General features: G+C 35.1%; 3 protein-coding genes across 3 annotated transcripts; 1 reads left to right on the plus strand and 2 right to left on the minus strand.

Moving 5' to 3' along the window:
- Positions 1-828: 828 nt before the first annotated feature.
- On the minus strand, positions 829-14,325 carry LOC131787380 (katanin p80 WD40 repeat-containing subunit B1-like). Its single transcript, XM_059104490.2, has 23 exons — positions 14,109-14,325; positions 11,927-12,057; positions 11,379-11,496; positions 10,873-10,973; positions 10,236-10,277; positions 9,950-10,033; positions 9,479-9,594; positions 9,187-9,258; positions 8,739-8,889; positions 8,294-8,347; positions 8,118-8,180; positions 7,239-7,291; positions 7,038-7,094; positions 6,679-6,794; positions 6,276-6,341; positions 6,106-6,173; positions 5,399-5,491; positions 4,915-5,032; positions 4,609-4,694; positions 4,438-4,514; positions 3,321-3,395; positions 3,017-3,136; positions 829-2,586 (listed from the first exon to the last, which is right to left on the minus strand). Exons 1-23 carry the CDS (start codon positions 14,140-14,142, stop codon positions 2,454-2,456), a joined length of 2,028 nt encoding a protein of 675 aa, XP_058960473.2. The 5' UTR covers positions 14,143-14,325; the 3' UTR covers positions 829-2,453.
- Positions 14,326-14,391: 66 nt separating this feature from the next.
- Positions 14,392-16,428, plus strand: LOC131787383 (UPF0598 protein CG30010). Its single transcript, XM_059104492.2, has 3 exons — positions 14,392-14,689; positions 15,185-15,233; positions 15,409-16,428. The coding sequence occupies exons 1-3, from the start codon at positions 14,549-14,551 to the stop codon at positions 15,894-15,896; spliced, it is 678 nt and encodes a 225-aa protein (XP_058960475.1). The 5' UTR covers positions 14,392-14,548; the 3' UTR covers positions 15,897-16,428.
- Positions 16,429-16,636: 208 nt separating this feature from the next.
- Positions 16,637-22,312, minus strand: LOC131787382 (protein AKTIP homolog). The gene is made up of 9 exons (XM_059104491.2): positions 22,099-22,312; positions 21,492-21,751; positions 20,428-20,492; positions 20,189-20,289; positions 19,357-19,445; positions 18,900-18,998; positions 18,623-18,727; positions 18,053-18,113; positions 16,637-17,861 (listed from the first exon to the last, which is right to left on the minus strand). Exons 1-9 carry the CDS (start codon positions 22,129-22,131, stop codon positions 17,763-17,765), a joined length of 912 nt encoding a protein of 303 aa, XP_058960474.2. The 5' UTR covers positions 22,132-22,312; the 3' UTR covers positions 16,637-17,762.
- Positions 22,313-22,317: the final 5 nt, after the last annotated feature.

Below are 22,317 nucleotides of genomic sequence, written 5' to 3' on the forward strand. Positions count from 1 at the left end.
AGGGGGGGAAGGGGGGAAAAAAGGCAACCTCAACCCAACCAGGAAGGAAAACAAATATTACATGTTAAAACTTTTGTCACTGATTGTAAGTAATTCAATGTTGCTTCCTTAAGTCCGGAAAGAATTTCATAACAGAGATAAAGATTTGTTAGGGGAGTTCTCTGTTAAATTACACTAAATAGGTATTGCCGAGTATGCTTTGATGGTGATGATGGCTTGAGTGGGAGAGAATGCGGCATTTGAGAACACTGATGTTTATGGAAAGGCAGGGAAGATCTTCCATTAAAACAGATCTTTGGGAGGACAGTGCATATTTCAATTGGGTGTCATAGAACCAAAATAAAAGCCATCTAAATGGCCAATGGAAAGAAAGGTAGATATCACCAAGAGCTAAGGACAGCTGAAGGTAAAAGATATGCAATCTTCCTGAAGCTCAGGAAAAGTGAGTGACTTAGTCACAACTGGTCACAAAACCAATGCAATCTAAATTTTTCCCTTCAATTCACAACACATTTCCATATATGTAAGTCACCAGAATTTGAAGTTAAATCATCACACAGCAGTTTTAAGAGTTGGTCTATTATTGAAAATGTTTAAGCTCTTTATTAAAGGGCTTGGTATTGATATCTTAAAGAGATGACACATGTTAATGAGTTCGATTTTCAGTGCAAAATCTTGTTTGTCTGTTCCCTGCTTGTTAACCTCTCAATTTGTTTTCACACGCAGATCTCATAAATGCAGTGAATGAATACAAACAAAAAAAAAACCAAACAATCAAAAACGTAACAGCTTGAACACATTCGTAGAAAAAAATGTAAGTGTAAACTGGATTCAACTATCAAAATAAGAACAGTCACATGAGATTTCTATAAACATACTTTATTTAATGTTACCATTTGTCACTTGAAATCAAGTTACAAACACATGCATACAAGTCCATATATTCACACTACACATACTTGAGTTGACATTCTAAGTACGATTTGAAGGACAGCCATTATGTACAGACTAACTTGTAAGCAATATTCAGCAAACAATAATGCAAGGACACAAGAAGAATCATTGCTTATGTCCACTTTAATTTTGCATAAAATGTGTGAACATTGTGGTGAGAGATATTTAAACAGTTGACTTGAAAAGGGAAAAGGCTTTGACTTGCAAGATTGACCCAGGAGTAGCATGCTGTCAGTTTACGACTGAAAAGAGCATTGGACTCTGAAATGGACTGACAATTTCCTTTGTATAGTTGAGCTTTTTGATCTTGTTGTTTAATTTTTAAACCATATGGGAGTGGACGTGTCTGGAAGAAATGGACCTAAGATGAAAGGTGGCTGAGGGAGCAAAAGTCCTGGGGAGGACAGGAGAATATGAGAGATGGCAGTCTCACCACCCTCCCCTCCCTCTTAAAAGGGCTTCTTTGAATGGTGGAACACGTTTCTATTTACCATCCATTCACAATACTGACTTTTCACTTTGAAAAGTGCTGATTTGTTTTCATTTACAAAATTTAAGTAAATATGTCCTCAAAAGTAATATTTGTACTCTTTATCTAAACTTAAATACCAATAAGACTGAAATAATTCTTACTAGTAAATTAACAGTTAATTTTCACAACAAAACAAAAGTAGAAAACTACAACCTGCTGGAGAGAAAGCCTTTTGTCCAGTGCTGATTGAAAGGAAAGAAGGCTTATCCCCAAGCTTAAACACAACATAATAAATTATTATAATAATCAAGCTCCCCAATTCCATTTAAATAATTGCAACTCCCTGACATTGCTTAGCTTGGTAATCAGTAGATCAGGTGAGTTTGAGAACATCACAACTTAAGATATGGTGGAATTAGCAAGTGATCTTAGGAGCCAACCTCTGATCTGAACTCACACCACTCTCTATGATAAAACTGTACTTGGAAAGTTATCAAGTGATCTTATGAGCCAACCTCTTATCTTATCTGAACTCACACCATTTTCTATGATAAAACTGTACCAATCAAAAACACCTGTAACCTTTGCTGATCACTCTACACCTGAGTTACAAAAACTCTTTTAGATGGTATGATTTCTTTCTTGTCTCTTAAACATGAGGTTACTTTCACTTGTTTGCTTTTTCTCCAATTAACATACTGACTTCAAAAGCACAATCAAGTGCAATGTTCCAACTCAGTGAGATCTTTCTAAAGTATTACCAGCTCGCATGAGTCACATCACAGATATCCCTCAGTACCTCTTAATCTGATTTTCACTGATGTTTGTCCTTCCATTTTACTTAGTCTGAAATCCGATCTGCCATTTTTCAAAATAATTCACTCCTAGCTTACACAAAGGCAGCTCAGACTCTTGTTGTCATTTTTTTTTAATGAAAATAATTTACACTGCGGCAGTGGACATTCCACAAGTCATGGTAATCCCTGTGTGTATCATATCTTCTCTAGAATAGCTTACTTGCTTACTATTAATCCAAGCTGGAAAATGCTAGTGACATCTCACGGAAGAGACTTCCCATTTTTCCAGAAATGTTGGTTTTACTAGACAGAGCTTCACGAACGGACTGCAAATGTGAATAGCACTTGTGACACTTGTTATACCTGCAGGGGTAAATTTGCGTGAATTTAAACATGACTCACATATACATAGACATAAGATTCATTCTTAATATCTGTAAGTTTTAAGAAAGACTACACAATACAATCAACACAATAAAAAAATAAATAAAAAATACTGGTCATACTGATTATGAACCGACTATTTGTAAGGTCATTTTACATGAAAAGGTAGGGAAAGGAGGAAAAATGCAACTGAAAATTGCTCTGTTTAAACACTTAACCCTGTACACCCTAATATCAGTATGCATAGTCTCTATACTGTGCCCTGTACATTTCTTAAGGTGCTGACAAGGAGAATCAGTTCAACAATCAATTCCCTTATTCCTGTGACCTTAATGTTTGATCCAAGGGTGATACTATAAGAAGAAATTAGATCCTTGTCACTCTTTGGGGTTAAAGGGTTAGACCTCACCTTTCTTCTCTGACTAGGTCAACTCCTACAGACACTGGTGGTGCTGCCATGTTGCTTTTGATAACTGGAGCAAAGTTTCGCAGAATAAGTTTAATTGCCATTGCACCAGCTTGGACATAGCTGTAAGAGAAATTCAAATGTATATTGATCAAGATTGATTAAATGAGTTGATATGATAATGATGGCAACACAAAATACTTTTTCATGATGGTGCTCATAATAAGGACTGACACGATTTCTGGCATCAAGCCTGACACCATCAGCTGTAATATGTTTTAATCCACTACATGAAACACTCTCTCACCTTTCATACTTGCTACTTATCAGGTCCTTGAGGTGAGGAAGCAGCAATGAACAAACATCTAGATTCCATAATGTCCTGTAAAGAGAAATCAAGAAAGACATTTCACAGGTTGTTTTCTTTTTTGGACAATGGATGTTACTGTTTATTAAAAGTTTGTTACAGTCAAACCTGTATTAAGCTGCCATCCACAGGGAATGGCAAGGTGACCACTTAATACAGGTTAACCACTTTACACAGGTTCCACAGAAGAGGGATAATGTATAATTAAAAAAATGATTTAATGCCATAACTGACCACCTAATGTAAAAACACTCACTTAAAAATACTACGAGCATTGATTTCAGGAGAGAAACATGAATTAAATCTTACTTGGAAGATCATTCTCAGTTTTTTTCTTAGCAGTTCTGATTTAAGTGACTGTTCAATACAGGTGGGGGACGAAACAAACAGATTGGTGGGACTCACTCAAATGTGACCATGACCACTTAATACAGGTGAAAATTAAACACTGATTCAGAGGAAACAAATTCGGGACTTTGACAACTGACCACTTAATGCAAGGTGACTGCTTAATACTGTGCCTCTTAACACTTTAACCCCTTAGAGTGACTAGCATATAATTTCTCCTTACAATATCACCCCTGAATCATACACTAGGGTCATGAGAACAATGGAAATGATCATTAACTACAGAAGCTCCTTATCGTTGAGCTAATTCTCCTTGTGATCACCTTAGGAAATGTACAGAGAACAGTATGGAGAATATGCATGCTGATCTTAGGGTGTAAAGGGTAAATACAGGTTTGACTGTATCTACCTCCTCCTGTATCATGAAAGCCTCACCTTGTAGAGCTTTGACAGTACAATAAGTTAAAATTAACCCTTTCACTCCCAAGATCTAATTAGTAATTCTCCTTACTATCTGTCATACAATTCTTATGATGTTAGTTCAGAGAATTTGGTATTGGATCAACTAATAATCCCATGATTAATATTCTTCTCTATTCTCATCACCTGCCTGCTTGATATTGTAATGACATTGTAAGGAGAAATTCTGTCTTGGTCACTTGTGGGAGTGAAAGGGTTAAGAAAGTAATATGTGGATAGGTAAACATACTGTTTTAAACAGAGAACATTGAGCAGGTCCACTAAGATAGCTTGATCATTCATATCTACTGAAACTTGTACCGCAGTCTGAAAAAGAACATTAAACAAAAAGGTGTAAACAATTTGAACAAAATTGATAGCAACTCAATTCAGAACTTATCAAATACCATTTCTCTCTAACCTTTATTTCACCATCCCCCCAGTGTCTCGCAACAACACTCAGATTCTTGAGTCTTGCCGTCATAATTGTTGCTATGGAGTCATGACCTGAAAACAACAATCCATCAAATTTACATTCAATCTACCCATTTGATGAGCTCTTCCTCAATAAAACATTTATATCTAAGAAGCACCATGACTGTAACTAAGACCAGGAAATATCAGTTAAATAAATTATTCAGAGCCATCATTTAGGATCTATATCTTATGCCTATCTTCTAATCTAATATTATCATTCATTCATGATGATTTCGTATCCTAAACTCACTTTTTGACAGTGCAGAGATGGCATCTTTCTCTGACATGGCTGGATTCTTTGGCGGAAATTTATGTTGATCAAAATTGGCATTGTTTTGTGAAGGGTCATTAACAGCAGGAGCTCTAGACTAAAACATTAAAACAAGATACAAATAAATATTATGATATTATGACTAGAAGAAGAATATTTCCTCTTATGTAAAAAGAAAAAAATGAATTGTCAGCATTTGTTCCAGAAGTGGAAAAGTTTCTTAAGTTTCCATTTTAAATCAATTACCCACTAGCAGACAGAAGCTAGAACTTGAAACAGAATTTGAAACTTCAAATGCACTATGTAACATCTATAAATTAACTCCAATGATGTTTTAACCAATCTGTTATTCAAGAAAATTAAGCTTCCTCTTGTCATCCTAACTTATGACTTCAAATTCAACCATCACATTTCCTTAAAACAAAAAATTCAACAATCTATTCAAAAGTTGTTGAGTACTTACTGGAAGAAAGTCAGACAATTGCAGTCCAGCTGGTTTGTCTCTCTCTGAGGGTATCATTTGTTGGTGCTGTGGATTTTCATTTACTGAAGTAGGCTAAAAAACAAAGGACCAGATCCAAACTTTTTAAGGAGACACAAGGAAAAAGATAGGACCTTTTGTTGTTAGTTCACCCAAAAGAAAAAAACTACATGTACTTTGCCACTGCCTCATCAATGGGGGACATTTGACCATTTGCAATGGGAAAGTTTTCATATTGCAAATGAATGTAAAGTGTGTAATATAAATTATGTGATTGCGAGTTTTATCTTGCAAATTGCAATTTTTTGTGTTTAGTCACAGTAAATTATTGTGGTTAAAGACGACTAAAATTTCTTCAAGGAACTAATTTTCCAATGTTCAAACCAAGTAAGAAAACAATGCAACTGAAAGAAAGTGAAAATATCTTTAAGTTTTCTAAAAATGGTACTTTGTAGAGGGGAGCTGCCCAGATATCTCAATTGGGTTCAAATACAATGAAAATGAATTTACTGGTACTCTTTATTCTAAACTTATTGTTTTCAGTTAACTGATGGTAGTAAATATTTGCATCATCATGTATTCTGGATTTTTTTTTGCTGGAAGTCACTTTTGCTGATTAAGAATCACATGCAAAACTTAAAGAAAAAATCAAAACCCCCAAAACTTTCATGCTATGAAGTAAATCTCACCTTGGATGGTTTGACTGGATCAGGGACAACAGCAGATGGCTTAACTACTGGGACTTGTTTGGAATGACCTGTAAATGAACAAATAAATTAAACAAAAAATAAATTGAAATAAGAAGACACATTACTAAAAAAGCCATCAACAACTACATCAGTTGGACAGTTCCTCTCACCGTGTGATAGAGGGTCTTCTAGGGGAGGCTGAAATGGTTCATGTTTTTGTCTTGGAGGTGTACGATCTGTAAAATAAATATTCTATAATTTTTGTAACACAAATGCAATATTTAATGATTTAAAAAAAAAAAAAGTTCCAAAAGTACTTTACAGTTGGCTTGCTCATTGGAAATCAGAGAATTCTCTTATGAAATTTCCATGGCCTTAACTATCTTTAATTAAGTCACAGAGAATATTGTTCACTTAACTATTTCCCTTCTGTTCCATAATGTAAAGCCTATCTTCAGTGTTTCAATTTGGAATTTGAAGGAGCAAAAGACTACTGATTAACCCTAACTGGGTAGTTGCTAAGCAAGTTCCCTCAGTGTTACATAATTTTGGCCAAAGAAATTCTTCACTCACCTAGTTTCTTCTTGGCTGAAAATATGTCATCAGGAGCTGCCAAGTTCTTGTTGTCATTTCTCTCTTCCTCTTTGCTGGAAGGCTCTTCTGGCACAGCTGGTTGTTCAGCTTTAGGTCTGAAAAATTTAACAGACTTTTGAGGACCCTAAAACCAGATCAGGTTAAGTTCAACATCAAGTCTTAAAAGAGTTACCACCCACTACCACATGAGTTTCAACTGGTTTCTGTACCAAAAAGGTGTCATGGTATGTGTAGTCTATGCACTACCAGTGGCTCAAACACTAGGTTATAAATTCAAACCACAAGGAAGATAACTCAGGGTTTATAACATGTTCCTCAGCCAACTGTTATATACAAACCTGGGTTTTGAAGATGTTGTTTGAGGTCTCTCTGTGCTAAATGCTTTTCTAGGTGGTCTGTAAAGGCAAAAAACACAAATTCAATTTTTAATCTTTAAGATCACAGAAGGATCCACATCTAATTACAATTCTGTTTTCCTCAATAGAAAAAATTTAAGAGAGGTCTGAGAAGTTTAAGTAGATTTTAAATAAATGACTTACGTTTTGGTAGATGGTACAACTTTAGCTGGTTTCTGTTCCCCTGGTGCTCCTTCCTGTGTAAAAGATTGACAACTCAGTCATAAAAAGCTTCAGGAGCTCTAAGCACTAATGGTAATTCAAACCTATTGAAAGTATCACTAACAACATTATTCCAGGATCTTAAGCCAACTGGAACTTGCATAGTTTCAAAAACCAAAGCTGAATGCTGAAAGTGAAGTATTTCCAAAGTTGCTTGACTTCTCTTTAAGTTTTAATAGCATTTAGTGACTAAGTGAGGTGCTTCTCCCTCTGGATACAATGCTACTCTATCCTAAGTTACCCTCCTTGCCCCAGGATACATTTGATTGCTGGTACATTAACACCTAAAAAGTATTAGCAATGAAGGATGAGGCCCAATGGCTTTATGGGTACACATGTACATGATAACCACAATAACATGTGGTAAATAATAAAAACCCTCCTAAAAACAAAAAGTTTCCGTGAATAATGGAAAAGGAAAGCACTTATTATGCAACTATAAGACCACTTCCCATAAAGCCTTTAGATCTCATCATTCATGAATCATGCATTTCATGTGTCAACATTTTTGCAACCTGGTGTATAGTCAAGTCTCGTGGTCTTTACCAAGATACACTTATGACTTTGGCCCCCTTAGTTATGCTATCCTGTCTCTGTGATTCTGAATGCATTCAGTAGTCTCAGTCAAACAAAATTGTTCATTATAAGCTTCCCATAAGTGGACAAGTCATATTACTTCATGAAGAATGAATTTGAGCTTCAGGGCCATTGACTCTCAGATTTATAACATTTACATTTTAATTTACCATTGTTGACCAATAGTAGTGTTGTACATCAGAAATAAAGAAGTCTGTTACTCACCATTACATTATTTCCTACATCAGCTGTCTCATCATTATACTTTGCTATAAGGTTTTCTAAATGCTGAACACAAGAGAGAACAATTCATAATCAGTAACACTGAAAACACACACTAAGATAAACATGAGAAAAACAAACATACCCCTTTAACAGCTATACATGTATGAAAAACATACCTCTAAATCAACAACCCACACAGATACATTGGTCTGATGATATGATGCTCCAATCTACAAAGATACAAGGCGCAATTCACAATTTGTTGAGAAATAATGGAGCTGTTACATATACCACTTCCAAGGACGTAAATGAAAAAATGCCTTTACCGCAGAACTCAATCAATTATTAAGAACTGATGTTTCGAAATAAAAAATCAATTTTGGACAACTTTAACCCTTTGAGTCCCAAGATCTCATTAGTAATTCTCCTTACTGTCTACCATACAATTCTTGTGATGTTAGCATGGAGAATTTGGTATTGGATCAACTTATAATCCCCTAATTTATATATTTCATTATTCTCATTACTTGTCTGCTTGATATTGTATTGATATTGTAAGGAGAAATTCTGTCTTGGTCACTCTTAACTGAACAGGGAAGTCAAAATGCAGGGTTCACTTACAAGTTGGTTGGATGAAACTGCAATATCAGCAACCTTTCCCCATCCAAGAGAAAAGCTGTCATAACATCTAACTGGCTCCCAACCATACACCCTCATGGAATCTTGTGCTCCACTGAATAATGAATGCCCATCAGGGTGGAATGCTACACATCTGTGAATCAGACAAAAAAGCCAGTTTCCACCATCTGTTGTACATCACATAACAAGGCAAAGACCGTGAATGCTAATACTAATGTCATTACACTGCAGCAAAAATAAAAGTAAGTGATTATACCAAAACCTTGGTGCTGACTCTAAAAAGATAGACACGTAATCCATTAATTAAGAACTACTAAAGAATATCCTCCCATCTCATCAGTAGCTCATTGCAGAGAATTTTAATGCTGAGAAGTACAGATTTGTACAATTGCCACAACATATCTTATATTCAAATTGACAATTCACCCACCTAATGCCGCTAGTTTCTGGATCTATAGTAGACACCAGCTGAAAGGTCTCCAAGTCCCAGAATTTTACTGTCCTAAAAAAAAAACATTTTTACCACTTGTAACAAAGGTTTGACTAGATGTTTATTGTTTATAAATTTACTTGAAGTTTACCTTTTTGGTTTGTTGTACTACTTAATACATTTCTTGCAATACTGGAAGGTTCATAAAGCCCCAATCACATATATAATCAAAAGTGTATTACATATAGTTGGACTACATCACTCTTCAAATCTATCAATTTTTTTGACAAACCTGTCATTACTGGCAGTTGCTAACAGGAATTCCTTTGGATGAAACTCAACACAATTAACAGCAGCAGTGTGCTGCTTAAAATCATGAAGGAGTTTTCCACTTGTCAAGTCCCACAACTACAGAGACAAAAAAACATGTTATAATCAGACTTGACTTGTAATGAAATAAATCTCATATGACCTGCAGATTGAAATCAAATAAAGCCATGATCCTGGTATGTCCTTGCAGGTCATTGAAGCCTGGAGAGAATTCAGGCTTCAATGAGATTCAAACCCATGCCTCCCAGATGGTTGTTGGGAGCTACTACCAACTGAGTTATAAGGCCACACGTTGAAAGTTGTGCACATTTTAAAGGGTTTTTGTTTTTACAGTATCACACACATTCCTGCAGTATTGTATTCATTTTGCAATAAGGAAAAAGTAGATTCTTAATGCCAAATACTGCATAAAATTTTAAGAAGCCTCCATCACCTTAACAGTGTTGTCATCAGATGCTGATATAATCCATCGGCCATCTGGACTAAATCTCACAAAATTAATTCCATCAGTGTGACCCTGTTAATGAGACAAAAGAATTAAAAGTTAGCCATCCTACCTATAGCCACTATTTTTTTTTTGGTTAAATTTCAATAACTTTTGGCATGGACATCACTGGTAATGCATTTATAAGATCAAATGACCTTTTCAATAGCCTTCATTAATATTACTTGATATTAAAAAAATATCATTGTAGTGAGAGCACAATTTTAACAATTACCTTTAATGTGACTATACAACCTTTTCGTCTGACATCCCAAAGCTGAGAGAAAATAAAATCATTCCCATTATGTCATTCATTATTTTCTGCCACATTTTCCAAGTTTTCTTTCATCACCAGTTGCTTAATACTTACACAATAGACAATATTCCTCCATTGTACTGACCTATCTACATGTTTTTCTTCACCATACACAGCAAAGTTTCCATCACACAAAGAAATAGCTCCCTAGTCTTCCTACTCTTTGCCATCAATTAATTCCACAAAAGTTAACAGCATAAAATTAATCCTTTATCAACCATTTGAAATAACTATCATGATAGTATTTGTATAGCATTTGTTTGATAACATATCTAACTGTGCCAACATGTTTCTGTATTGTGTCATGGCCAAAAAGTATATTCATTCCTTATACTCAGGAGATGCCTACACCTAAACTCCAGAGAGAGGTTCTACCAAGGGGTAATGGTCAATTTTTTGCTATAATTTTATTTTATTGGTGAGACTTAAAGTTTGCTACTTTTTTTAAATCATGGTGGTAAAGTCCCAATAAAAATTTGTAACTTTACAGCATCTCATATCACCTTTTAATCAGTGGATTACTCAATATACAACTTATATTGATTAAAACTCTTACCTTTACATTTGTGTCTAAAGAACCTGATGCTACAAATTCACCATAGGGGTGAAAATCTATACCACGTATACTACTCTTGTGACCAGTCAGGGTTCTGACAACTGAAAAAAAAGATATAACATGATTTAGTAGATAATAAACATGTGGTTAGAGTCTATGATGGAAATATAAGGGTTACTATGTTTGATTCAGCATTGAGAGGTCCAGTATTATTCCCTGAACAAATCAATGGTTGTTGGGATTAGGTAATCACCTCTTGAAATATTTCTCTTCACCCATGAATAAAAGTGGGTACCAACAAGTCATAATAATTGCTATGGAAACCAGGATATGTAGCCCTAGCAACAAGCTAAAAGGGTCCACATACTTAACCCTTAACACCCTAACATCAGTATGTATATTCTCATTATGTTGCCCATTCCGCAGTTTCTGTTATTCCTTTTATAAAGCAGACAGGTCTCTTATGATGACCACCATGAACATGTGTGTGCTAAATTTCAACTCACTCTTGGCAGCTTCTAAATCCCAAATCTTCAGTGTTCCTGACTGGGATCCTGCGATAACAAGATCCTCCCCACTGTTAAACTGGACGTATTCTACAGGACTTGTGTGGCCTGACAGAGTCTGTATGAATTAAAAATTTTAAAACACAACATCATCATTCTTCTTATGGTTATCATCATCACATAGCAATAACCATCAATCACCTATTAATCATATTGCAGTAATTTTATGATTTTCAAGTGGTTTGGTTAATCAAGGACAGAGACAGCTCTACATTTCTTGAACTTAAAGTTTGAAAAAATAAATCTGTAAAGTTTAAATCAAACTTAAAGCAGTGAATTAGACCCATATCACAACACTGTGCAGTGTTTAGAGTAATCCGGTGGTATATTCTGGTTGTTAAGGAAAAACGCATCAAGGTATGACAATGAAAAAATCATGTTAGACTGTAATTTCCTTCATATCAGGCACTTCACTTTGATTAGAATATGTACCTCTGGCAAAGGCTAGATAAAAGTACTTGACCTTAAAATATTGCACTTGTTCTTACCAGGATTACATTTGGCTTTCCTACAGCCCACATGTTGACTTTGCGATCCTCTCCTCCTGTCACCATGACACGTCCAGAAGTTGGGCCCAGAGACAAACATGACACATTTGACCCATGAGCTACAAACTCCTCTATAGGTCAAAAGAAATATGGATAATTTATCATAACAAGCAAAAAATATTGTTCTAAAAGTTAGTCTTGGAACAATATCCAATTTTAAAGAGATTATTAAAATATAGTATCTCATCTCACTCCACAAAAAGAAAAAAAGAATAAATCTGGCTCTAATTAAGATAAATGAATTAACCCCTTAACTCCCATGAGTGACCAAGACAAAGTTCTCCTCACAATATCAAAACAATATCAAGCAGACAAGTGACGAGAATAAAGGAAAATATTGATTATTAGATTCTTAGTTGATCCAATACCAAATTCTCCAAACTAACATCACAAGAACTGTATGGCAGACAGTAAAGAGAATTACTAATGAGATCTTTGAAGTCAAAGGGCTAATAAGTGTGCTGAGAAAAAAAACTGATAAAATATAGGTATAAAAATTCTCTTAATCTGGATTAATTCTGTAAATTATTTATTGCAACAAGCTTTCATAAATTTTCCTGGACTGTTTATCTTATAATTTAGGAGTCGATTAATATCTTGATGTACTTTCAGGTTGGATATTTTAAAAAACCAAATTTTTTTTTTAAATTATAATCACTTATGCTCCAATATCAGGTAAGAGAACTTTTGTTCTTTCTCTACCTCTCCCTTTCCCTAATCCATACCAACTTCATATTTGAACCTAGCACTTATTGACACCATGATAGTGAAGCTCCATACATTTTGTGATTCAAGTTTTCCTTTGCTTCAAAGATATTGAGACCACCTTCACATTTCCCTTGCAACAAAATTTTAAAGGGTCTTGGACCAATGAATATCAAAATAAACTGACACAGAAATATTGAAACCAAAGAACATTTGATTCACAACTTAAACGTCATGGTTCAAAATAAATTTCAGATCCAAAAGACTTTGAATTAGTTTAATTTGTTTGCTCCCCTGTTTTAAGTAAAAAAAAAAACAATATGTATTGCATGTTTTATATGTAATTTGACTGGAAAAATTTTATACTTCAATATACACAGGACAAGAATCTCCACATCACTGTGAATTTTCTTTTGTTGAGTTTTAGCTGTGTGACAATATTCTCAAGCTTGGCATGGAGGGATAACTTCCTAAATGGATTCTAAATTATGTTTATTGCTAGCAAAACAGTACCTTATCATGAAACCAATGAGCTTATTTGAAACCTGCCAACTGTTAATTAAATTATTAATGACATAGTTTCAGTCAGAGTAAACATCCCACTCTACACATATTCTGTGCATTTTATAATATAAAACACCCCTATGCCTAACAAGAAACACCTCTTGCTGAAATATAAAATCTTTGTTGGATTACAATCAATGAAACTTAATCATGAAGGGATCTGTTTTGTAACCAAAATATTTCTGTCTACAGTTTATAATTAGAAACAATGTCTCTTCAAAAGTTCCAACCCCCTGACGTCGTAGAATTCAGAAATCATTCAAGTACTCAGACACATGAACGCTCTAAGATAACATCAGTGAGAGTAATTTTCGAATTCTTTGAAAATAATTAGCTCAATTAATCAACCGCGTTTTAATAACAAACGTTAATGAGAAGTAAAACTTAGCCATGAAAAAAACCTCGATGATAGACATGCGGGAGGTGACAATCACCTCGATAATCCGTTTATAGCCGAACGTCAAACAACCTCGTTGGAACACTAAGCCTATTTCTCACAAGAATTCCGAACCCTTGACAAAGTAACATGAGACGTCAAACAAAGATGCTATAATCATGAAAATAGGAAAAAACCACGATTTTTCCAGAATGCAAAGAAATGGTTCTGTTTGTCACACATGTTGTTCTAGCGTTCGTTTACATTCTTAATTTACGAGTTGACTCGTGCTTGAATTGACATGACGTTACACATGGCCAGACGAAATTTTTGACGCAGGAGAATTCGATTTCATAACTTAAAACGTTTGAATCGTACAGAAAAGTACATGACATAATTCCCAGTATCCTATTATTTTAATCGCATCTCAAACTCCATTTTTAAATTTTGTACCGGTGAACACCTATATGTACTTACGAAGTTTCCATGAGCGCTTCTGTTGTGCCGCCATAATTTTCAAACTTTCTTCAGAGCTTCCACGCGACAATTTCCGAAACCATAGCCCCCTTCCAACACTATCACATGTTAATTGAAGCAAATCCCTTATAAAAGTGATATTTTCTCCAAGGAAACTGTCGAAATATTACCGAAACACGGTTACACTTCCCTTGACAATTTCAACGAGAAAGTTCAAAATTTAGAGCCCGCGCTTGTAATATTCAGCGAGTTCAAACAAAGGCATGCGTACGCCCACATTGCCTTGCGGTCGCTATAATCCCCACACAACCAAAACAAAACGACAGCTTGCACATCCCAGTAAAGTCTTGCTAGTTACGTAACATTGCTCGTATGTCTTGCCTTACGGAACTGAATTACTCTCTTACTTGAACTTCACCCAAGGAGGAACTGACAGCCAGATGTTTGTCCTGTTCAGGCGTGGATGTGCGTTCCGGAACCGTCAGTTTGCTGTATCACGTCATGTTGTGTCGTATGTCCAAGGTCAATCTCCTTCACCGAAAGTGCGAGAGTACTTTTATTACATTGACCATCAGGGGCAGGTATTACCAATTTTTTTCATGAAGCTGTTTTTTTTTTTTTCATTTTCACTCTTAATTCAAGTCTTCCAACCATACCTCATGAAGATTACATCAGTGGAACACACTGCAGTCGAAAACTACAGACTCAGTTGTGTGACACTCATTAGAAAATAGTGTACTTCAGGTCACTGATCGAAGTTGAACGTTAATTAGTTGACCTGCATGCATATGAATTGGATTAGTTTTTGTATTTACATAGATTTCATTTATTTATGAGCTTAGATTTTGCTGAAATTTACAAAAAGATATGTCAGCTGTTTGAAGTAATTTCGTCTAAAACCTCTCCCCCATACAGTAAATATGACCGAAGAGGGGTGTGGTTGTGAAATTGATTGTCACTTTCATTCTTCAGCCAGTTCAGGTGTTATATGAACCAATGTTTCCTTGACTTACAGGTATAATAAAACCTTCATGAACTATGGTGAAATATACTAAAGATTTGTTGCTCTCTTTCAGTTGTTTCTTGATGACACAAAAGTGAAAAACTTTATCACCTGTTTTAAAGGTAACTATAGCAAGATCCAGTCTGTTTATTTTGTTTTGTTTTGTCTTCATTTCATTTTGTTATTTTTTTAAAGTCTGGTTGAAATTCAAGTTTCCATGTTAACTTCTTTGTTTACTTAGTTCATTATGGATTGTTTCTTCTCAATCAGACTCACTTTGAATTTGTTAATTTTCAGACAAGCAGTTTCTTAAATTTTTCTTCAAGAGACTAAAGCAAAACAAAACTTCAAGGTTTGAGGAAGACTTCCCATTCATTTCACCCTGCGGTCTTGAAATGAACTACATCCGTTGTGATGATGTGCCAGTTGTTTTTGCCACCATTATAGAAGATGCAGATGGTGGCAGTAGATCACCTGGACTTTTGACTTACAGTGGAATCGGAGAAACACTTACATTCCCATTTCAACCAGAAAAGGTCTGCATGCTTCCTGAGAGTGGAAGAATTTATCACCCAGGACCAGAGAAAGTTGGTGGTGTGGCACTTATTAAGTCAAGTCTTGCTATTGAACTAAGTCCCCACTTTGAATATCAAAAAGGAAACCAAGAAAATGATCCTCCAACACATTTCAACTGGAAAGGAATTTGCCATGAATTGGACAATTCAGTTTGGAACTATTTAAGGTCCGCTGAGGTGGAGGAACTTAGAAAAAGAAAATCACAGTGACAACTTAATTTAGATATGTGAAACAGCAAGTCCTGTCAACTGGCAAAACCTTTTTTTTTTGTAATACAGTTACATTTCATTTGTGATTAAGGCTACAAAAGAGCAGAATTGTGCTCTAATCTGTTGACCTTGTCATGGCACAGGCCTTTTGGCTATAACTGTGTAGTATTAAAAAAAAAAAATTTAAAAAAAAGGGGATTAATTATTTTTTTAGTTTAAAGCCGTAAAATAGACCCATGTTTATCTTCGGTGGTAGACATCCAACATTCCTGAAATGTCAGGTTGTGTTTACACTTCACAACAGGGTAATACAAAACTTACCTGAATGCAGATACTCTCAAGCTAACTAAAACCTAATGAGAATAAAACACTCGCTAAGTAAAATGCCTTGTGAGTAAGTGGAATGAGTGTCACCTTGTGGTGTAGAACTTTTTTTTTATTTATTATTGTTTACACTTAGATCCTTAAGACAATGACATTGATGACAAAAACAATATTTTAATGAAGATAATCATAAATAAATGTGGGTTTAATATTTTCATGAGAAGGAAAAACAGAAAAGTTGAATTATCGGACTCTTAAGTTAAAACCTCTGCAAAAGCAATGGCCATACACAAATTCATTTAATTTTATTCATAATTTCAGTATATTACAGAGATAAAAATTACAGTTTTTGTTATTCCTTAAATGATACGTTGCCATTAATGTCACAATGAAAAACTGATCATATAATTGCTTGCTGGACCTTTTGATTTTCAAATGTGGCAGTTACTCATATTTCTTTTTCAAAGTCTCAAAGTAAGACATTAAAATCTAAATTACTCCTTCCTGTGAACTAACCCTTGAATTTCCATTTTCCATTTATTAAATATAAGCCAGGAGTGGCCAGGAAAGAGAAATGGATTCAAAGTTACAATTTACAATAACTTTGTGCCTTGAGGGATTTTTGCAAATGTGAAAAATATAAATATGACCTGTTCTTAGTCTGCACTTCTAATTTAAAGAAAAGGTACTTCATTGGGATGAAAAAGAGCACTTAAAAAAAAACAACAACCCTCATTTGAGCTCATGAACAGCAAAGAGGGCTGCAGTCAGAGGTTCACTTTATTCCTTGCTTTTACTACCAGAAATTCACAGGCTCATTACTTGTGGTTTATCAAAAAAAGGAACATCCTATCATTGGTCAAAGCTACCATAACCTGATACAAGAGATTCAGGCAACCTTATCCAACTTTTTTTGGAAGTCATGATAATCTTTACTTTGTGTTTGAATGTGATCTAAGTTTGTCATACCTGTGCTCACTAGCAAATTCACAACATTGAAACACAGTGGATGTCCAACATCAATGTCTAATCCACAAAAGATGGTTTTCTTTGAATGTCACTTAATCAACCTCAACTTTCATCTCCTTGTGACTAAATTTATAACTTTTAATTATTACTTATAATAATCATTGAATTATTCCCTTTGGACATGAAACACAATAAAACCAATCACCTACTGTCAAAATGACCTCTAGACATACACCCAGACCATTGACCACTAATGTGAAAAGATAACCTCGATGCAAGAGATTTACTAGTAACAGCAGAGACTGGAAGTCACAAAACTTGCTTTGAACTATTTAAGTCAGTTTTCACTAAAAATAGCTGTGAAGAAAATGTTGATCTTTTTTAATCAAGTTGCAAGCATTTTTCCCAAGGCACTGTTAAGAGTTCAAATAATTCTATTCTTATACACTCTCTAATCCATCTTCTGTTTTTCCTATGAAAACCCAGAAACATAAAAAAAAATCTGGAACTCCTGTACAGTGTGTGTTTGTCTGGTTATTTACATATTTCCATCTGGTAGACTACATCATTGTGCTAGCTCTCCTGCTTGCTAAAAATTTGATTGGAACCTTTCTTCATCCATGATAAACCAGACTTGTGTGCATTGGCTGTAGGAAGACTTTCTGGTTTACTCTGTTGAGATGTAAACAAGCAGTGACAATAAACAAAAACTGTTACAATAAACACCCACAATAATCAACCTAAGGTTTTTGGTTAAGACTGATTTTCTAAATGTACAATGTTTTGCATGTAAAATCAGCCAGACTGGCCAAACATTAGTTATAATTAATAATGTAAAATGGAGGAAAAACTTGCTACTCTACCTGAATATCGATAATTTGATTCTTTATCTCATCATGCTGGTCGGGGCTAAGTTCAACAAACCTGTTTGAACATAACATAAACACAAAAAAACCTTTTAAATTTATTCAATGTCCATGTGATTTCCTAGTCTTGGAATATTCAGTCCTTGTTAAATCATTCCAACATTGTTTACCCCCCTGACCTGACTGACCATATCACAGGCAGATCAACCAATTGATGGATCAACCAATTGATGGATCAACAGATTGATTGATTGACTATGTACAACTGATTTTATTGAAAACCAATGACCCATGCTCCCAATCAAATGCATGTTCCACTGGACACTATTGACCACATTAAAAACAATTTAAATTTACCACTAAAACTGTAGTTCTTCAAAAACTACTGTTGACTGGAATTTTATCCACCATTCAACAGTATCAAGTGAGTTTTTCCTGCTAAAGAAATTTAGAAAAATGTGACTTGACAGCCAAAATGATTTGGGTCACTATTGCCTTAGATTACATTTTGCCAACACTGAACCATACACATTGGTACATGTATAAAAGATAATAAGTTCCACCCACCTAATTGCATGAGGGTCATCTGCTAGAGGTAAATGAAGCTCATTAAGGCAAGCTCTCAGTGACATGTTAACTTTTTGTTTGAAATTATCTCTATCATTTTCATACCTGAGAGTGAAAAAAAAAAGACTTTTGCAAATGGCCTTCACAACTTACCATAATCTTCAACACAGTTAGAAATGTTGGGAAAAAATACTGCAAGAATTTGAAATCAAAGTTTTATCTTACACACACAGTTGTAAGTAAATACATAGAGAAGAAGAGGAGGACTGGTACTCACAAGTTGGCAGCTTCAGAATTAAGTGGATTCTTCAAATCAATTTTATAAAATATCCTTCTAGCATACAGCAACACTTGACACAAGTGATTTATGTTTCTCCTTAAAATAAAAAAAAATTAAAAAAAAAGGAAATAGAAGAAGAAGAAAAATAAAAACAGTTTTTGGAACACTTTCACCTGATCAACTGATCACCTAAGTTGATACATTGCAAACTGCAGTTCATAGACTGAAGGTGCATAATAATTAACTAGATCAGAACTATGTAGAAGTACTTAGCCAGAATTTTTCACATTTTCTATTTGTGAATCTTCACTATCCTTGCTCCCTTTTGGGTTCATTCCTGTCTCTTTGGTGTATCAAAGATTTTCTTTGATACACCAATTTCCAAAAACAATTTCCAAAAACACCCAACACCCTCCCCACCCACCTCCCCCTCATCCAAAAAAAGATGCACTACCTCCACTTTGGAAAAGCTCGCTTAACATCTAATTCTCCAGTCTCCAAATTTACAACAGGATGAAAAACCGGGGGCTTGAATACAACACTCTGTGAAAAAAAATGTTTTACATTTTAATAAAGCACACAATGTTTGCAAATCAATTAAACAGCAAATTTTCAGTCCCCAACTACGCTCTGAGAAGAAAAGTTAGGTGCCTCAAGACTCCTGTCTCATAAATCTGAGGTTCTCAGCTCTCATAGACACAAACAGCACAGGGAAAAAAGACAGTCACCTGTGGCTTCTGTCCACTGCAAGAGCACCGCCCTTTGTTACATCTCCCCCCTCAAATTGGACCCACAAACTCAATTTCTCAGTCCTTATTGTAAGTTATGGAGACTCATTTTTTTCCACTCAGCTTTATGCCTTTTATACTTTGCACATAAATCCAAGCAGAAAAAACTTAGTCCATAACTAACTGTACAGACAGAGAAAAAGTAGTTAGTGAGAGATAAATAATTATTCATTTCCAAGTCCCTGAAGAGCAGTAAAATGACTTTGCAGAGCATTTATTTTCCAACCATGCATCCCCACATGCCAGAAATAAGAGTGATTTCTTGGTCTGCAAGTAATTCAGCCTGTATAGTACTGTAGTCAGAAATGGTTAATAATCAATCTATGCCCGGAAGAAAAAGACTCTAAGGGAAACTTGTGGCCAAATGCCCCCAAAACAAACTAAATAAATTAAATGAACAGCTCTGTGGAATTATTTCATTTAATATATCACCAATTATTGCTAGAGTATTTAATGACTTGTTTTTGCTGTATGATGTTTGGATGGTTATTTACTTACAGGACAGTCTCCATCTGGGAAATTTTCTGGAATTTTCATGACAAACTTGAATATACCATCTTGGTAAGAGCCCATCCTGATAAAAATAACTCCAAACCATACTGAAAGAGTAGACATAAGAAACAGAAAAGTTGCTGTAGGTTTCCAAGCAAGAAAGATGTTGTTTGTTTTATTACAAGCAAAGAACAAAAAAGACTGTGGTAAACCATGTTTTAAATGAAATAATAACAAATCCTTACTGAGAGGAGACTTGGCAGCTGGAAGGACATAAACACCTGGGAGTCTTTGACTTCTAAGCTGATTGCTGTGAAGAGGATGAGATAAGCCACTTGATTAATGCAAGGATCACAGATTTAAAACCAAAATAAATATTAAAAATGAGATACAACATGTGTTCCGTCACACTTTCATGGCTGATATAGTTGTCAGGTTTTCATTTGGACTTGAATGTTTTGAACACTATGAATGCACACAAATAATTTGAATTATTTCCAAAAGTTTTATGGTTCTTTTTTTTTCTTTGAAAAATAACTAGCCTAAGTATCCAAACATTCTACTCTGACTGAATTACTCAAAACATTATTAACACCTTTTTCAGAAACCTTTTGTCCTGTAATTGGAATGAAACTTCGTTTGAACCATCAAGAGTGTTGCCCAGCTGTGCAGAGACTTCACCATAGCCTCTCCTCATATTATATGCTTTGTGCTTCAATAAACCCTCCCCTATACGAATACCACTTATATCACATTACGGAGGGCCCAGTTGTGTAAAGGGCAGATAAGACTATTCAGTAAATGAGTGAAAGAAAAACATAACCATGCTATAGATTTATCTGGTGAATAGCATTATCCAACCTTTAAACAACCAGAGCCAGAATGATGAAAACACCATAAAAGTTCTAAAGGATATTAACTTTGCTTCTTAAGTTCTGCATTCCCATCGTAATGAATTTATGGTCAAACCATATCAGTGCAAATTGTAATTCACCAATTTTAACTGTAAGATCATAAAAGTTCATACGGTACAAAGACCCCATGTTGCTACATTGAATGCTTATCGCTTGAACAGTCAAGCTTCATTTGTGATGGTCAAGAGCTAAATATAATGAGCGCCCAGACACCAATACATAAAGGGAATCTGAAGGAATTTGAATCTCTAGCTAAAGCAATTAGTGAAATATTTCATAAACATGTAAGTTAATAAGACTTACATTTGTCAGCTCCGTGTAAATTATTCACGGCGTCAAAATTCACGCATTGTACACACGATTATAATGCAATTAAAGTAATAGCGAAAACTTACTATTCCGCCATTAGCGTGTACTCGAGGAAATATGGCCCATACGCCTTCACCTGAGTAGGATTAGCTGTTGGTGATCTCTGCTTTGCAACCGATAAATTCATCGACTTTTCTTCCTCTGGAGATGGCACAGCCGGCAAAGACTTTCGCTTGTTTATTGGTGAATTGTCTTCTGCTAGTCCAGAAGTCTGCATCTCGTTCGTTTTCGAGCTACTTCTATCTTTTACCTTGTCGGTTTTATCATCGATTTCTCCCAGAAAGAGCTATTCAGAAGAGAATTAGGAAATGGAAATGGGATAAGTCTAGTAAGTCCCGAAATTGGAGCTTATCTGTGACAGTTAACACGACAACGTGAACATAATATGGTTTGACAACCATTCCTATCGTTTTAGAACGGATGTATTGTTACTTGTAACAGTTGTTCACGGGTCTGTGGTCAGTTAAATTACACTCGAAACAAGTTAAGGTTTCACTCTACTTACTCGTAACACGATCTACGTTAGGATGGCATGCGTGCAATGCTATCATAGTAAACAAAACTCTCTCGCAAATCTAAAAACTCTTAAGCTATATTTCAGCCGCTTTCGATAAAGCAATGTTACAGTTTTACCTTCTTCCTAAGCTGGTGAGTAACGTTTAACATCGTTCACCGATTCCTCGAAGCGTTCGAAAACATTCTCCTCAGGGTATCAACATAAAATTATACGATTCTTCAAACGTCTACTTGTCATTATGAATTATCATTCCATTTAAGAGATGCTTCTCTAGTTTCCGAATCACTCTTCAAAATCATGAATATTTATAACGATCTCGCGGCGGCCATGTTGAA

The sequence above is a fragment of the Pocillopora verrucosa genome, chromosome 3 (genome assembly GCF_036669915.1).
Source record: "Pocillopora verrucosa isolate sample1 chromosome 3, ASM3666991v2, whole genome shotgun sequence".
Classification (NCBI taxonomy): Eukaryota; Metazoa; Cnidaria; class Anthozoa; order Scleractinia; family Pocilloporidae; genus Pocillopora; species Pocillopora verrucosa.

What these genes read in the sequence shown, in the direction of transcription:
- LOC131787383 (XM_059104492.2), top strand. Translation starts at nt 14,549, where the DNA reads ATGTTTGTCCTGTTCAGGCGTGGATGTGCGTTCCGGAACCGTCAGTTT. An exon ending in ACATTGACCATCAGGGGCAG is followed by an intron (nt 14,690 to 15,184) that starts GTATTACCAATT and finishes GCTCTCTTTCAG; the next exon opens with TTGTTTCTTGATGACACAAA. An exon ending in CTTTATCACCTGTTTTAAAG is followed by an intron (nt 15,234 to 15,408) that starts GTAACTATAGCA and finishes GTTAATTTTCAG; the next exon opens with ACAAGCAGTTTCTTAAATTT.
- LOC131787380 (XM_059104490.2), bottom strand. Translation starts at nt 14,142, where the DNA reads ATGGCGGCACAACAGAAGCGCTCATGGAAACTTC. An exon ending in TTCAGCCAAGAAGAAACTAG is followed by an intron (nt 6,342 to 6,678) that starts GTGAGTGAAGAA and finishes TTTATTTTACAG; the next exon opens with ATCGTACACCTCCAAGACAA. An exon ending in AGAAGACCCTCTATCACACG is followed by an intron (nt 6,174 to 6,275) that starts GTGAGAGGAACT and finishes GTTCATTTACAG; the next exon opens with GTCATTCCAAACAAGTCCCA.
- LOC131787382 (XM_059104491.2), bottom strand. Translation starts at nt 22,131, where the DNA reads ATGTTAAACGTTACTCACCAGCTTAGGAAGAAG. An exon ending in CTCACCAGCTTAGGAAGAAG is followed by an intron (nt 21,752 to 22,098) that starts GTAAAACTGTAA and finishes TCTTCTGAATAG; the next exon opens with CTCTTTCTGGGAGAAATCGA. An exon ending in TCCCAGATGGAGACTGTCCT is followed by an intron (nt 19,446 to 20,188) that starts GTAAGTAAATAA and finishes TTTTTTTCACAG; the next exon opens with AGTGTTGTATTCAAGCCCCC.